The sequence below is a fragment of the Rhyacophila brunnea genome, unplaced genomic scaffold, assembly GCF_057557595.1.
Source record: "Rhyacophila brunnea isolate RB1 unplaced genomic scaffold, BYU_Rbru_1.0 scaffold_8, whole genome shotgun sequence".
In the NCBI taxonomy this organism is placed as follows: domain Eukaryota; kingdom Metazoa; phylum Arthropoda; class Insecta; order Trichoptera; family Rhyacophilidae; genus Rhyacophila; species Rhyacophila brunnea.
This window is the reverse complement of record NW_028233350.1, coordinates 3,355,631-3,374,088: the sequence shown is the minus strand read 5'-3', so window position 1 is coordinate 3,374,088 and position 18,458 is coordinate 3,355,631. Positions and strand designations below refer to the sequence as shown.

At 37.0% G+C, this 18,458-nt stretch overlaps 1 protein-coding gene across 1 annotated transcript; it reads right to left on the bottom strand.

The window, feature by feature from the left end:
• Positions 1-513: 513 nt before the first annotated feature.
• On the bottom strand, positions 514-15,869 carry mei-P26 (E3 ubiquitin-protein ligase meiotic P26). Its single transcript, XM_085958737.1, has 8 exons — positions 15,786-15,869; positions 10,254-10,473; positions 9,957-10,101; positions 8,665-9,874; positions 5,642-5,913; positions 1,923-2,280; positions 1,441-1,673; positions 514-761 (listed from the first exon to the last, which is right to left on the bottom strand). The coding sequence occupies exons 2-8, from the start codon at positions 10,385-10,387 to the stop codon at positions 657-659; spliced, it is 2,457 nt and encodes an 818-aa protein (XP_085814863.1). The 5' UTR covers positions 10,388-10,473; positions 15,786-15,869; the 3' UTR covers positions 514-656.
• Between the last annotated feature and the right edge of the window lie 2,589 nt (positions 15,870-18,458).

Sequence of the window (18,458 nt, the reverse complement as noted above, 5' to 3'; positions counted from 1 at the left end):
TGACATTTTGATTATACCGCTGGGGTTATCTGAAGTTGTCCCGTTATAAACAGATATCTGTGAAGAAAAATTTGCCCAGCCGTTCAAAGGGCCAGACTGCAGCGAGCTTACTGAAATTTGTGCTTCCCCCATTGAGACACGTGCCATGTGCGTAAACACACACACACACACACACACACACACACACACTCATCGGTCCATTCATACATAATGCTAATTGACAAAGTGTAAATCATTCAACCCACACTAGGAACCGTTTCTGCTGCTAAATTTGAAATCAATTATGCAATTGTTACGAGATTAAAGTACGCTTACATAATTTGCTGTAAAACTAAGCTTTGGATTCACTTTACTAGATAACTAAATGCATCTGTGATAACTATATACGCTCGATGAAAATGTTTTACATAATAATATAATCCTATTCAGTACTTTGGGGGTTATTTGACTTTTCATTTTAATAAAATCAATAAAATTAATCAGACCATGGTAAATAACAATGTTACAGTAGGAGTAGAGGGGCGGCGGGCCCCCGTGAGTGTGCAGACTAACTACGTTATGTATACACGGAACGAAACAAAAACAAAAATAAACAAGTATTAGTGGAAATAGCGCATGAGATCTGTACTGGCGGGGCGGAGTGGGCCGCTCTCTCCTCACACTATGTAAAGGGTGTTGAGCACCAGCACGTGATGATTGTTCTTTGCTAAGGTAACTATGTAGCCCTCCGAGGTGATCTTCAGTCCGCAACAGCGAGACACCTGTGAAACATACAAAAATCATTTACAACTTTAAAAAAAAATTTCAGTGTAGTTCGAAATGCCTAAATGCGCAATTTAGGAATATAACCAAAACCAGAAAATTATTGGGCTGAAGAGCTTTCAATACATACAATATGTAAGGAGAATGTAATGCCTGTGCAAGTGAAATACAAAACTGTAATTTAATTTTAACTCGTAATTATCATTTTAAAATATGTATTAAAATTAGTCCCAAAAACAATATACGTAGATATTAATGTTTTACAATAATTATTATACACCTTATTATACATGAAAGTTTTCTTATGAATTTTGAGAATTACACATAAAAGATTCACATTATTTCTGACTGATGTAAACACGCCTTAACAGATCTGTATTGTAAAAAGCGCCAATCGACCGCTCCGTCAGACATACAATAAGTATTATATTTTTTACTTTCCCAAGATGTGTAACTGATTTTGTGCACCATTTTTCTAAGACAGTAACATCTTCTCGATGTGTGCCAAGGTTGTGAACTTGGATTTTTTATTAAGACCCCAAACTATAAAACATATCCAAAAATCATCCATCAGACTTTCAATTGCTTTATGACCACCGTCAAATATTTTAACAATGACATAAATAAAGTGCGACAACGTGGCACAAGTGTAGCCGATTTATAACATAATTCTGTTACCTTGACATAAGGACATTCAAATTCGGTAAGGAGGCTGCCTTCGCGAGTGAAGACGGCCACGTGAAATTTGTTTCCGTGCGAGTCTCCGATGAGCACGTCGCCCGCATCTGACACGTCGATGCCATTGGGGAAGTTGGTGATGTTCTCACAGCCGATGCGGCGGAGAAACTTGCCGTCCTCTGAGAACACCACTACGCAGTGTCCTTTGAAGTCGCACACGTAAAATTCTTTGCCTGCAAATAATTTATTACAACTACATTCATATGTTCACCGGCAACGCAACAAGTCCACAGTGAGCCATCTCGCATTGGGTTCTCAATCCTGCCACCGTTGTAGCTAGGGGCTGCCTGCTTTCGTAATTCAATTGCGGCTATATACAGTTGAAATTATGTTCCTATTCTTCCTTCGAATTAAATTGGCTAATAGAACAATTGGACACGTAACCGGACTCGTATCAAATAACAAATGAAAAGCGTACTGACCATTGATGGCAATATCAGATGGTTCCCGCATGCACTCGCTGCAGTCGAACCAGCTGAGCAGGTCTCCGTTCTCGGAGATGACGAAGACGGTGGGCGTGACACTGTCCACGGCTACAATGTGCCCCTGCTGTGTGACGGCCAGGCCGGCCACAATGTCAATATACCTCACGGCGATCTTTTTGAGGAAGTGACCATTCTTGGTGAAGATTTGCATGCGGGAGCGCTCATTGCCGCGGTCGCACACCACAAACTTTCCGGTGGCGCGCATCACTGCCACCTTCCGTGGATACCACAGCTGCCCTTCATCTTTACCGGCCGTGCCGAAGTGGAACTTGTATGTGCCGGTCTTCTCGAAAACCTGACAAAAGCAAATGAACTGTTAAAAAAATGTCTTCTTCAAGATTGATGACATTCAATATCATCAAATACACAAATTTTTAGGCAGACAATGTGTATTCCGATTCTGTGCCAAAGCGAACTTGTACGCGGTTTATGTTTGGACGTATAGGGCCGGGAATACAAAAAAAGCGAACTTGCTTGCCTGTTTTTGAAGACAGATTGCCAGTGCCAGGCGTTTGTTTTAAATATTTTAAAATCTTAAGCATATTAATTGTAGTGACATCTATTGTGATGAATATTTAACACTAAAATTATTAATACATACTTGAATTTTGGTTGATATCAGTTTTAAAAAGAGCTTCACGGTTTAACCGATATATGCCGTTAGTGGTAGGGTAGCTACTAATGTTTTATTCAAAGCAAAATATTTTCCAGAATTTCCCTTTGTTAAAATGGAATATCCTATTATCCAATTAAATGATGACGAAGACCCAGATACATCTCATTCTCCTACTGTTGAATCAATGCCAGTTTTCGAATGGGAAACTGGAGATTTTGAGCCAAAAATGAAATCGTTCAAGTTTCGGCAATAGCGAATTGAATTTTTTTAAATTGTTCGTGGATGATAGTTTTATAAATTAAGAAGAGAATCAAGGAATCGGTGTAAAAATGCAAAGTGGCCCTCTGCTGGTGTTTCGAAACTTAACACACGGTAGAACACTATTGACTTGAAAACTCTTTCTACAAGTTTTGTGGCAACCCTGACAATTTTTAAAAGTTAAATGAGTTTAAAAAAGTAATACAACAACTACCGTATGAAGTACAATCAATATGGGGCCTCCCGATAGTGTAATTTCACCAGCAGACACGCAGACCTAACTAGATCCAATGATTCACGCCAACTGCCGTGAGGAATCAGCATTACACTATAAGCAATTACACGCAACGATTTGATCGTGTTGACCCTTGCTTCTGATTGGTTGCCAATAAACGTAGTGTTGCTATTATTAAAAATATAGGTTTACTAAAATCTATTTCTTAGTTAGATTGCGAATCGGTTGAGATTGATTGTAACGAGTATGGCTATACTACAACTCGCTCATACGGACAGAAGGATTTATTTTTGAACAGGAATTTTTGATATTCCACACTGTCTCTAGTGTGGTGGACCAATTTATTGGTCGGTGCAATGACATTAATATGGACGAAGCATCTGGAAAAAAAAATGACACTTTTTTGTCGGATCTGCCGAATGGCATAATCTGTTCTAACGCCATTACAATAAAGGTGATACTGCTATAAATTTCCGATGCTTTTTGTCGGGTCTGCCGAATGGTTCGGTTCGAACAGGTTCGCTCAAATGAATAGTGACACAGAAACACTATTCTAACGCCATTACAATAAAGGTGATATTGCTATAAATTCCCGATGTGTGAGATCGCATAATGGAAATTGCGTGACGTCTACCTATACATGTGCGAATGTCGCTATAGCTTCCCATACACATACAGTAGCAGGTTGAACATGGCACAGACAATAACTGTACGTTAGTGGGGACACCACAGATCAGTTTAACTACCCCATTTAAATCTGTCGAACTGTCAACAGATGTGCCCATATACGTAGTTATTGTCTGTGGCAGAGCAAGTGTCAAAAACTATGGAGGTTAAGTTTGCGGAGATAATACACAGGGGTAGTGTTAAATTAGTTTTAAGTAGGGTATACTTGAACAATATTAATAGGTACACGAATAATTTTACTTTGAATTTATTATGATTATAAATAATTGTTTTTATTAGAAACAAATTGACATAAATTTTTTCTAAAATTCTAAAATTTCGCTAGTGGATTGTGTATTTTATCGATTCACCGAAACAATATTATACACATTCATGTAAATATAAAATATGAACTATAATCTTTTCTTTTGAATAAATTATTCCCTTTAATCGACATATGAGTCAGTATTTATCTATTTGGTCATATTTTTAGAATACGGTAATATTTATATAGGTATTGATAATATATACAATAAATTTAAACATGTCACAAAATTATATTTACATCAATCATCAGTATAATAATTAATTACTATGATATTATTAAAATATACACGTAAATTTTATTTAGATTTACCGACATTGTCATTCAAATTAGGTACCTATATTAATTTATGTTGTAAACGTCTTAAATTATTTGTAATATTCACTACATACAATAAATAAAATTTGAATACTGAGTTATTAGTCTATATTTACACAATAACTTAATATTTATAATGCTCTCTAAAATTTTAACATTTATATTATATTGTATAAAATAATATGTTTACATAAATAACTATATTATTATTACATTATTAATAATAAATGAATTTGTGTTTTATAACAAGCAACACCAGCTGAAGTTGTATAGCGCGGTATTTTCTACTTAACGTTACCAACATCTAACGTCACGTGAGAACTTTCGGCGAGTCGAAATTCCAACAGTTTTACAAAAACACGGGAGTGGGGGTCGCTGGCAGTTTGAACCTGGCACACATCTGGCAGGTCGAAAACTGTCCGTCTATGGGCGCAGCAGATTATCTACCAAAGATAACTGTATGGCCGCCATTACGTATTAACTGGCATGTTCAACCTGTTACGAAAACTGTACGCCTGTAGCGGCCTTATGCGCGAATTTACTTGCTAGCTACTGTATTGAGTGCGTTGTCCATTAATAATGTCATTGTCTCGGTGCTAGTCCAATGCGGCTATTTAATTTTTCACCATCTTGACTTTTGCAGTTATTACGTTCAAATTAGTTAGATAGTGTCGCGCAGAGATGTTGATTGAATGACATGTTGATTGAATGACTCGTTAAGTGGACGGTAACTTCGGATATTTTCATGTGTTCTCAGCAATCTTAGGATTGTAGGTGAATCGTGACCAAAAAATAGGAATGGTTCCAAATCGCTCAAGACTATGTCTACATAATTTGAGCTGAAGGATAGTGATGTAGCAAACTCCTCCGAGGATTTGGAAGGTGCTTTTTTTTACCATGTTCGATCCAAAGAAGATCATAATATGGGCCTCGAGTGTGCACGGTGTATTGAGATTTGTTTTTTTTTACGAGAAATAGATGTTAACCACTAACTCTCCTAATTCCTAGAATGTATCATGCTTATAATGATTCGAGCACATTCTTTATCATGGCGCAGATGTGTGGCTGGCCACAGGTACTAATGAAATAATTTCAATGTCATGAATAATATGTAAAATCAAGAAGACTTAATATCAAAATACATATCATAAGTAACGAAAGGATAATTGGATGTCAGAAAATAATGAGAATTTCAAAGGAACCTATATATGATGATATATGTATCTAATGGGACTCACGGTGATGCGGTGGTTATTGGTGTCGGCAACGACGATGTCTTCCTCATTGCCAAGGCAGAAGCCGTGGGGAGAGTTGAATTGTCCCTTTCCACCGCCGAGCTGGCCGAACTTGAAGCGGATGTGCATGGGGGCCGCCTTGCCTGCGGCCCGAGGGAACGGGCCCGCTCCTTCATCCTGAGAGAGCGATCCGCCGCTGGGACGAGGAGAAGGAGTGGCGGGAAGTGCCATTAAAGAATCACGGTTTGAATTCGGTCCACTCGCTCCGTTCATTTCTGAAATATAATAATTATAATCATCACTCAGTAACGCTAAAACTTGCTTGGCAGCTCCCATATTAAAATAAACTTTTTCCTAACAGCATATGTCAATTGTAACATTGCATTTCATGCATCATAATGGAGTATTTCCCTATGTTACTTCTTAAACACTTTCATCTCTACCACCAAACCAGAAGTGTGTTTCTAACCACAACACATTAATCGCCATGGGAGTCACCGGCGACCGGCAGTGCATTACTTCAAGGGAGCCGAGAGGGTTACCGGTGGCCGGCAAAAAAGACCTACCTTTTAGCTCTTATTCAGTGCCGCCAAACACGCGTTGTATATTTTCCTAAATAGGGTCACTGGCATGCAGTGGCGAAGGGTGGAGGTAGGCTGTTAGGATTCGCTATATATAGTTCACACTAAACTTTTTTAGTCATATGTATTTGTTTTTATTGAACTAAGACTACAATTTACAGATGGTGTTAGTCAGTTTTTAAAAATCAATTAAACCCTGCCTAAACGAAGCCATAATAGTTTTGGTCTAATTTGGGCAATACGACAAAATTGTGCACACTTTTTCATTCATAGTTATTTGTTTTCATTGGATTAAAAATACATATTACACATATTGTTGGTTATTTTTTTTAATTCATTAAGCCCTGCCTAAACCAAACTATAATAAATAAAAAATATTATTCTATTTATAAAATATTCAAAGTTATGTATGATTTAATTGCATAATTTTAGATATTTTATATATAGACATGTATTTTTTGACTATTATCTATTATGGCTTGGTTTCTCAGGGTTTAATTGAATTTTAAAAACTAACCAACAATATCTGTAAATTGTAGTCTTATTTCAATGAAAACAAATATGTATGTCTGAAAAAGTTTAATGTGCACTGTTTATGGCGGATCTTAACAGCCTACCTCCACCCTTCGCCACTGCTGGCATGGTCCTTTTGTATGTTACTGCAACTTGGCCTGAGAATATTCCTTCAAAATAATTAAAGATAGGCCTCTTAAAGTGAAAATTCATGTATGTACTGAGACACAACACACGTCCTCACTAATAAGGTGACACTGTATGACTAATTGACTAATCTGAAATCAAAATGAATATGGTCACCTGTGATATTATAATCCTATTGGTTGCCGATTTCTGATTTAGATCCAACATTGAATGCTTTGATGGCATCCAGTAACTAGGGCTGTGGAGTCAATATCATAGTCATGATTTATGGTATTTTTGATGATGCAGCCCTCAAGTATCTACTTATTCAATGATGTCTTGACTACATTTTTATAAAATCTAAAATAATCCTTGCGGTGGAGATTATGAACATGTGAATTATTAATGAGGTTTCCAATATACCTACAGTAAAAACAAAACATGTGTTTGTGGATATGTGGATACGGGTGGTACGAATACATGCTCATCGGCTGCCAGATAATTAGTAAGGCTCCGACCTTCGAAGTGACAGTATGTCTTGTTTTTACTTCAAAAGTGCACCCTGACCAAAAATTCAAAAAGATTATTTTTTTGAAACTTATTTGTTTACATCATATTTTTTTATTTAGTAACAGCTTACCTTATTTTGAAAAGGTTCTAACTGACATTTTGGCCTAAAATGACTTTTTGATGTGAAAAGGTTCCATTAACCATATTCTATCATATACGTTCATTTCAGAGTTATCTATTGTCAAATATGGGAATTAGCAGTATGCCGGAGTTCTATCTACATGTCTTTTTATATTGAAAATATGACCATTCCAAATTTCAAACGCTCATAGCTCAAAACATGGTCAAGTGCAGTTAGAACCTTTTCAAAGTAAGGTAACGAGATGTCGAAAAAAACTAAATTAGGGCGCGGCATACCGCTTCGTACTGGCCAATCTAAAGAACTCATTTTTTTGATTTGTACTAGTATTCGCATGCAGAAAATAAAGATGTAGACATTAATTATAAGATAAATGTATCGAAAAAGGTTGCAGAAACCCTTAAGCAGACTCCCGCATTGTTGAACAAATTTGCGGCGAATTAAAAAAAATGGGGGAAGAGTATGCTTTCTCTTCGCCCAAAAGGAAGTGGAAAGCGATTAATACCAAAATCGACATCAATGATTTTGAAAAAAGTATTATTGGAAGATAGATCCACAATTTCCACATAGAAAAAAGCATTTACCTATGCTGGCGAGATTGCATAAACAATTAAAAATTGATATACATTTCATCGGGGTAGTCTCATCGTTACGTGGGATTATAAAATTGCTGGGTTTCCGGTGGAGGAAGACAGAAACAAACAAATGATTCTTGATGGAAAAAGTGGATATCGTCAGTGTTGTTATCATTTTATATCAATAAATGGTTATTAATTTTGAAACAATGTGTTTTAATTACGCAAAAATAGCATTAAAAAATCTAGTAACGTTTTGGGACTTGACGTAACCCTCCGTTTGTTTTGTTTTTACTATATCTACTACTGTCGAACAAGAACTTCTTGTCCACGTGTTAAAACTGTGGACTAACAAGCCCCTCCTGTTTAGTCGACTACAAAGACTTAACTTAGACCGGTTATCGATGAAATCTTCGTTGTCGGACAGAACTAACTTCACTCTACTCTTACTTTTCTACCGACCTCACACAGAGCTGAATTTACAATAAAGCTAAGAACCACCAAATTGGTAGGGGCCGCGGAACTTAATGAAAGATTATTTCAGGAATTTCGTGAAAAAATTTGGGTGAAAACAAGACTTACCAGCATTGAGGCCGAGCTTGGCGAGGGCATGGAGGTTATTGTAGGCGTGGCTTGTGGTGAGGTCACCGGCCAGCAGGTCAGCCAAGATGAAGGCGGGCGGCACAGGCGAGGTGTGCGGGGGCGGCGTCTCTTTGCCGGCCAGACTGGCCAGCTGCTGCAAGTTGTACTCGCCGATGGTGGTGAGGTGGGGCAGAGCAGCCGCCAGCGGAGAGGGGGGTGCAGCCGAGAAGTCCTCGAAGGAAGGCTGCGCAGCGGAGGGCAAGACAGGTGGGGAGGATGCAAGGGAAGGGGGACGCAGAGCAACGGTGGTCTCCGTGACGGCTTCGACAGCCGAACTCTCAGTCTTGAACCTTCCAAAGCACTCGTCCACTACGGTCTCGTACTTGGCAAAGTCTGTTTGGAACTCGATGGAGTAGGAGACGTCCAGGTCAGGCGCATTGGTCACCAAGTTGACGATCTGCGCGGCGGCGGTCCTCTTGAGCAGCGCGATTTCAGTGGCGTCGCCCTGCCTCAGCAGGCGCTCTGTGAATTTGCAGGCGCGCTCAATCTTCTGCACGGTGCGGTCTGCTGTGTCAAACAGATCCATGACCTTGAGCTCCCGTTCCGAATGTAGGCGCTCCAAGCGCTCTTCGGCACGATCACGGGCGGCCTCCAGGGCGGCCGAACATGCGCGATACGCCTCTCGGATGATTGTCTGCGCCTCATCTCGCTGCCGCTGCAGATCTGCTAGGGTCTCGTCGAAGCGTTCAACAGCGCGCTGACAGTCGTCGGCGCGGGAAGCGGCACGACGAGCAAGGCTGGCCAGTTGGCGGCGCAGCGCAGGCTCCGCCTCGCCCGCCCTCTCACACTGATGAGCGGGACCAGCCTTATGGGCGCGGGCGGTGCACTCCTGACAGACGCTCTCCTCGCAGGTGTGGCAGTAGTAGAGCAGACTCTCGCTCGAGTGCGTCCGGCAGAAAACTGGTTTATGCACGACGGCCGCGTCCTCTGCCTCGAAGGGCACCACACGGTGGTTCTCGAAGCAGCGCATGAACTGGTGGGCGGAGTCGCAATTGGGACACAGGAAGTGGGAGCAGTCGGCGCAGCGTGCCACCGCCCGCTCTTTGCTCTTGCAGCACGTGCATACCACTGAGTGATCGGCGGACGACACGTCCAAGATGTTCGTCAAGATGTAGTCTGGAGGCAGAGATGACACCCCCGCGCCGCCCACCTGTGGAATTTGATAGAATCGTCAGTTTTCATCACCTGAGACTGCACGTCTGCAGAGAATCAAAAAGAAAGCGGATGGTTACCTTAGTTTCTTGTTTGCATGTCGGGCAGACCAGCGTGCGGTCGAACTTCAGAGACTCGCTCGCCTCGTTAATAAAAAGCTTCTCGATGCAGGTTTCGCAAAATACGTGCAGGCAACTCAAAACGCGAGGATTGCATAGCTTATTGCTGAAACAGTAACATCGACAATATTATGATTGCGTTAGAAATATAACGTCAAAAATAAACAGAATTTCTCCACAAAAGAGTCATATCTCCAAGAGAGCAATATTTCAATATTTAATCAATACTTATATGAATAATTAAAAAAATGGACTTACTCGCAAATATTACAATCTTGGTCCTCATTTCTACCCAATTGGGAAGACTCTAAAGAGCCCCCCTCATCCCCCAGCCCAACTAGATTGTCACTGAAAATCTCCCCGTTCAACTCTTCTATTCCATTCACAGCCATTGTGCATCAAAACCAGTTTGATATTTTATGCACGGAAATTTTATAAACTTAATACAGGCCTAGTGAGATGACAGCTTCCTTCTCACCTGAAACAGATGCATCAATTCCTCTTAATTATTATAATGAAGCCCAGATAACATTAGAATCCATAAATCTATTCGATACGGTGCTATAAAATAGATTAACAAAACAAAAAGAGACGACCACTGCATCACCGACATCCACAAAATTTACAGAAAGGTGCAATTTTTTTGACTTATTAAACTTTTTTTAAAAAGTATCACACATCCTTGGATTGACATTTTGGTTATTAACTCAACACTCATAGGTATGATTATACAAAATAAACCTGCAAACCAAAATAATAACAAATTGTCAAAGCTTTATCCTCATATGGAATGATTTCTTTATATCAAATAATTATTATGTTACATAAACATAACATCTGACAGATATCAAGCTCATATTATAATTGTTTATTATTGTGTGCAATTTTATGGTAATAGGTATTTCAGTTTTAATGTTTACATAACATTTCACTTGCATTTAGAATACAACTGATCCCAAGATGCATCTACACCAATTTTTTTAAATGGTTTTGCAAAATGCATATTTATATTTAATTTAAATAATAAAAATACAAAAAGTATTTTGTATTAATCATTTTTATATGAATATTTTTGTGTTTTGGAATGAATCATTTGTGTTCTAATGGGATAATTCATTTGGTATACGAAAGCTTTGAAATACAAACACGTATCCAGAACAAATTATGCTCGCAATCCAAGGTCTGATTGTACATGGAAAAAATTATAAATATTGATTTTTTAAAATTCTAATTCGATCAAGTACCCTTCCCTCGGTCGATAGTTTTAATTTAATTTTTAGTATATTCATTCGTTAAACATATTATATTTAATTTTTACATTTTTTAAAAACTATTCCCCGTTATAAGTGAGTTATATGCCATCAATAAAGTCTTTAATGATGCCAACAGACTATATAGATCCCAATTGGGTAATTTATTATATTTTATTTGTATCAAAGTAGAACCTTTTCATTTCTGAAATATAATATTATAAATAAACAACGGTGTGTATGTGTAATAATTTTAATAACAATAACAATTTAATAAATACAAAGATGCAACTAAAAACCGAACTAAGTAAAGTTAACTCAACCTAAGTAATTAAGATAATTGAATAATCTAAAGAACGAAATAACCTTTGATTGGTCACAAAGGAGAGAAGTTAAAAAACCACTTTCACAAACAATTTAATTTTTATTATTTAATTTAGGAATTAAGATACTTAAAACTTATAAAATTGTACTGTAAAACTGAAAATATAACTGAAAGAAATGTAGAACAATACTTTAAACTAGCGCGGCTTTGATCTTTGAGTGAAGTGGAAACTGATAAATGAAATGATGTCAACTCTGAATTAATAATCCCTTCGACGTCAACTCATGCGCATTTAATCTTCATGAAAAAGGAAGCCTGATTAACTTGTCTTCTGATGTCACTCCGGTATCCTCATATCCTAACATAAAATAAAATCAATGTCTAAATTTTGAACACTGGAAAAAGAATATTCATCTATTAAATTAAACTTATAGTTGTATTTTGAATTACTTATTTGTATAAGAACTTTTCAGCCTTGTGAACCAAACAGAGAAACTGAATGGATGTCAATGCGGCACTACATCTCTCTGTAAATCGCGGTCCATCAAATATTCTAGCAAAACAAACAGCGGCAGATTTTCCATTTCTCACTGACATTATTTGAATTAAATATCACTTTCTGGGTAAGTATTTTAAAAATTAAATAATTTATATTAGATTCTTAATTTTATATTAGATGTAAAAACTATTACATAAAATACTTTCTGGCAGAAAGAAATTTCTCCAATCTTCACGGGTCAGCCGATGTAAAAAAGTTGAAAGTCACTGATCTAAAGAATTTAAAAATTGAACCGCTTGTATATTCGATATGCACCCAAAGAAACATGTTTTACCAGTAATTTTAATGAATACAAGGTCGTAAGTAGGTATGCAAGACTCGTCTCATAAATTAATTTATAGTACATGGTAAATAAACATACGTGCAGGCCTTATCAGACAGAGGGACGGACAGAAGAGGCAGCTGCCCTGAAAAGCTCACATTTTACATGCCTCTATTTTCTAATCCCTTTTTAAAAAATACAAGAATCCCATCATGCACAATAAATATCACATTTTAAGATATGTCCAATAGAGGTGGGAAAACTGGTCGATTTTACAACGTTTTTAATAGGTCGTATTCTTATTTGTCCGGTGGTTGTTAATCCAGTACAAATCTTGCAATTGATTTTTAACTAACTTCCCGACTAGCTAAACATTTGAAACTTTTAGAATATATCAGAACACGGTGCCAATGCATTCTTTTAATACTTTTAGCCATCTTTAAGTAGAATTGAATTCATTTTCAGTTAATTCTGTTTTGTATGAAAAGTTATTTCGGAAGAAATCCGTAATCCAATCCACTATTAATGGTTGCTATGGGTCTGGGGTCCTAGCAACTACATTATTAATATATACGTGCGTTCCTATGAAAACCAATATGAAATGTCAAAATGACATTTCAGTATTATTTCTATCCAGTACAAAAATTTTTGATCGTTTAAGCTAGTCAAGTCAAGTTTATATGATTCAACAGAAAATTTAAAAACGTAAGTATATAAAAAGTTCTTTTATCTTGTAATTATTTAAGACTAAGTATAGGTACTTACTACCAGTATAAAAAAATACTTGGTATCGAAACTTGGCGTACTTAACTTTTTAGAAGCCATTTTACACAAAATGTTTTTTTAATTATTATCCATTTACACAATCACGCATAAAATTTGAATTCAGTTTATAAGTTCCAATTATAACACTAAAAAATCGAGAAGCTCGACGTGGCGAAACCAGATAAACGCGTAAATACTTATCAGAACTCGAGCACTAGTACCTATTCCGGGACTTGAGACTGACGTCAACTCGATATAAGTCTCATACTCAACTGGAACAAAAACTAACTCCATATTATTACTATAACACGAACATGTCACCATTTCTGTCCTTCAATATACCAACTTTACAACTGGGGTGAAAGGGAGAGCAATGACAGTTGAGTATATCACGGCTAGACATACATACGAGTATTATACTATCTCGCTAGCGCGCATTTAATGTCGATAGTATTGAAAGTCTACCAACAGTACCAACTAGCGAGTTGCGGCGATGATCTCACCGCATGCGTTCGGACAAGTTTCTTGGGCCACACGTACTGAGTATGGGTAGTACATGCCGAGACTTGAGTACGCAAACTGGTGACAGTATTTATAACTCGCCTCTAATGTCCAATATGGCAAAATCATGGCAATATAATATTTTGTTTGTGCGTACGCATATATGTTAAAAAAGATTTGGTATACGGTACTAATTTAGGTACTCGTATGATTGTAACTCGGCCACCACTTATGGCTACAAAGTACTTCAGCAAAATCCTCCTTTGAAGGATATCCATTGTCCTCTTACCCTTTATCATCAGGCCGGTATTCCAATACATATATCAGTATGGGCCTGATAGGAATTTTATAGTGTACTTAATATTGGTTTATTTTGAGAGGCTTAATTTCAAGTAGGTATTGGTAAGCTAAAGTATCATTCCTTTGCCAGTGAGTAGTCACTCCATGCTAAGACTTCTAACGCACTGTTAACCAGTCTCCAGCAACCACGGGTAATAGCAACCATAAAATAGAAGACCAAAGAAGAGGCTAATTATTGGGCAACCACACATGAAAAACTCGAGAGTGTGGCACTGGTTGTGTCTCAAAATGGCCTGATCCTAATGGATTTTAACTACGGTTTATGCGTTTGGTCATTAGAGCCATCATCTTCTGCGATGGCATCAGGGCTACTGTTCTTCAGAAATAGTAATTGATTCTAGAATATATATTGATGCTATTTCTAGGAGGAGGAGGCAACCACGTATGCGAACGCTAATTTCCTTTCTTGTACCTCGTGGTCGAGATCAACCTTGTCACCGGAAACCGGTTGACAGTGTGTAAGGTGCGTTAGAGGAGAGATCCAAGACGTATAAATTCATCAACTGTCTCAAATGTGTAACTATAAATCAATTTCACAACTGAACAAAAAAAAAATGTTGGTACAAGTCGGTTATGGGGAAGCCAGCGGCAAAAACATTTTGAAAATAGCTGATATACTGGATTATTTGTTAGGTTGGGTTAATTTAGGTTAGGTTAAGTTAGGTTTTCATTCTTGAATTCATGAATTTTGCCAAAATCGGCTATGACAATTAGCGCAGTTCCCGCCAGGCTTCCCCATAACCGACTTGTACCAAAATGTTTGACCTAGTTCAAGTGTGGGTCGGGTGAATGGCTAACAACCATCACTTGTAAAAAAAATATGATAATATCTATAACCTCGACTTGGTGGAGGTGTATTTACTCAGCTTAAGAACGAAAATGGTAATTTACACTAATTTATTTTTTTATGTTGTTATAGGGTGCCAACCTAAAATTAATTTTACTAGTTACACAATATGTACCTGGGTTGAATAGGTAATTTAGTAATTTTAATACGACTATAAATAATTTATTAACGATATATACTGAAAAAACAACCATGCAAGTACAACCGACGTAATATTTATTTATTAACCAGATTAAATTTTAATAACCAGACAGTTGCCCCAAATAAAAATGGTGGATTTTTTTTATTTTCATCACAAAATTTGAATTAGGAAGACCTCAAAACAAGACGAAAAAAAATTTAAAGACTGCCCATGACGTATGTACCTACTCAATCCGTAATGTACCATTTTTCTCGTTTGTCAGGAAATATAAAAAACACTTTTGTGGAAAATTGGCTTTCGTTCACAATCGATAGATGCAATTTTCGTCTGTCAAGGTTATCACTAACAAATTATATTATGAAATTGTATAAAGCTGCGTATTTTCACATAAACAATGCACGTATCACGATTGGGTACCGAGAAGAATTTTGTTATATTTTCATGTCTGCATCAGACTTCGAGCGAGAAAAACACACGGCGATAAATTTCAAAGAAAGCTCTACGGACAGTGTACGCAATTATTACTTTACCAGGGGGAAAGATTTCTGTAATAGCAGAACGAACATTTAAAATGTTACCCCACAGGTATTTCAAGGATTTATAACCTACTTCAAAATAGGTTTTTTTTCGTCTGGGCATCCTCCCAGTTAGCGTAAATTTAATTAGGATACGCGAGGCAATAACATTACTACTGTGAAATAATTATACAAAAACAATGGAAACATTAAAACAATAAAAAAACTACACACTCGAAAAGTAAAATATAAAAAAGCACTCACCACGGCCATGACGGACAAATCTTTTAGCAAATGGCGATTGTTCAATGTCTACAGTGCTGCCATTACGCAGTGCACTTCTGCATTAAATTTAATATTCTACCGCCAAATTTATTTGCTCTTCAAAAATTATTATTACGTAATGCCAATATTCTGTATACTTCGTATCAATAATATAAAAATAGAATACAATAAAATGGGGAAATGTAAACAAATATTAAAATAATAATATAATCAGTGAATCATAAACACAGCGAAATTAAATAAAAGGAAACTAAAATAATGTTATTATTCATAGTGCAGCTTATTGTAAAAGTTTTTCTCCTTCCTGAACAATTATTTGCCCAAATGGAGTCGCTAATGGATTAAGTTTACTGTAATAATCGTAGAGGTTTTGTTGATATTTTATATCTTGTAGTGGGGTAGTTGTGTGGGGATAGGCAGATTGAGCGTCGCTTGAGGGCGGCAGTTACTCGAAGGGCGACAAATGAGGGGATTCATTTGGTATATAGGTAGCTACCTAAACTTAGTACATAATAACGAAAATATTTTAAATGAAAAATTCAGCTCACTGATTGGAAACAGAATGTACCTATTAATTAACATAAAAGATTTAACAGGTCTGTAATTCTGATTTGTATCAGGCTAAAAATGTTGTCAAGTTTTGTGAAGAAGAAAAACGACACGGATCGCCCTTTATTCCTCAAGACAGAGGAAAATTTAATAATGTACCACAAAAATGACATGTAAGAAGCCACTGTATTACCAATAAGTCATAAAAATTTCCACTTTTGGGAAAAAATATTTACTTATAGATTTTAATTTTGTGTGTTTTCGTGGAATATGTTTTGATGGTAATGTATCCAATCAATACATATTTTATATGGTATTATTGGAGTCATGAAAGGATGATGAAAAAATGGGGCGTTAGTTTGGCGCTGCATAGGGGCGGCATTTTGTCTAGGGACGTCACTGATCTTTTGTTCTTATAATAACTTTACAATCTAATATAGGTACGTATATCTAAATTACCTTATTAGTAGGTACCTACTCATTCTATGTACCTACCTACCTAATTATTGTTATTATTCTAATACTAGGTACCCACCTATTTAGCATTCAATACTAATCTTATCTCTTTCACAGATAGGTAGCTCTTTTTCATCTTTTCATTAATCTCTTTGTTTCATTCGCACAATTTTATAATATACTTAATATAAATTATAACTAGCAAATTTGTAGTTGGCAATAGCCAGCTGTCTCGCGAGGTCATGGACACGGCTTGGCGTGCTAATGGCATGATGTTGGATTGTAATACAATAATTATTATACAAATGTAGAAAATATTATACGTTGATGGTGCCATAGATTTCTCCTTGTTTCCACTTGACAGTTGGACAAAGAACTAACAAAAATTTATCCTAAAAGGTTTTATGTAAGTTTCCTACTGTACTTTCCAATACTCTGCTTAGGAGAAAAAATATTATTTTATTTGAATAGGAATCAGTACCTAATGCACAGGGAACTCAAGTAAAGCTCCAACTGAATAAATCGCAACGTGTTTACTTTATATTTTCTTAAGTAGGTAGGCTAGGATATGAAAATAATTATTGTTATCACCATATTAATTCTCAATTGGGGAAAGAAAATAATTGATGTCAGAAGCAACGTTCCCTCTAATTTTTCTATTGTGTGTGCGGATCATCAACGCATCTGAGCCACTGCGTGCGTACCCGTTGCGGTAAATTTACACCCCCTCACACACAGACAAACACATGCAATTTATATTTCATGGTTTTTATTAATTTCAGTGAATTTATATAATAATAACACTAACAACGATAATTTTTGAAGTAAATAAAAAATAGGATATAAAGAAAAAGATTCGATAGTACCTATTCGTTGATAAAATATATTAAATACTAAACTTGCAGAATTCCGTAATTCGTCAAAAAAATCTTTTACTGCATTAATGCATTCGACAAATTCTCACGCATATTTTTTACTTCGCCAGCCTTCGGGAATATCTGTGTACAGAGAGCATAGAATTATTTATTATTCGAATTTGACTTTGAAGTCCTTGAGATAGGGTTTGCTCTTTCTTCTTCGCGTGAGGATATATTCTACTAATTTATTTTCCTTTTTCTTGTCGTTGGTCATTTCTCCGTTTTCATTTACTGGTCATACCCGCGCGTCTGTTTTTTTATGTATAAAGTTTGGCATCACTTTGTCTTCATTATGGATTTGACTTTCTTACTTTGTTTACGTGTTGCTTCTGACAGTTCATTCTAACTATCAAAATAATTATCTTGGACGAACGTTAAGTGATAGTTACGTGAACGTTAAGTGATCAGTGATTATGGCGCAACATCTGAATGACCGTGAGGAGGATATTCTAAAAGCAATGGACACCAGACGGCGCAGCAGAACTGCTACAGGAGGAAAAGTTCAACGTACCAGCGTCGATTAAGATGCTGATGTTTGAGGTATCCTCGTTACGTACCTTATTTCAGCAGGGGGACCGGCAAGGAGTGGCACAACGCCCAAAAAACAATTCTTGGCGGCGGCCCCTACGGTCGTAGAGTTAGGTCTAAATGACAAGTTGCGTCGGTGCGACCACTCGTGATCAGCTAACCATCTGACGAAAAAGACCATCGCGGCCCTCCAGAATGCGAT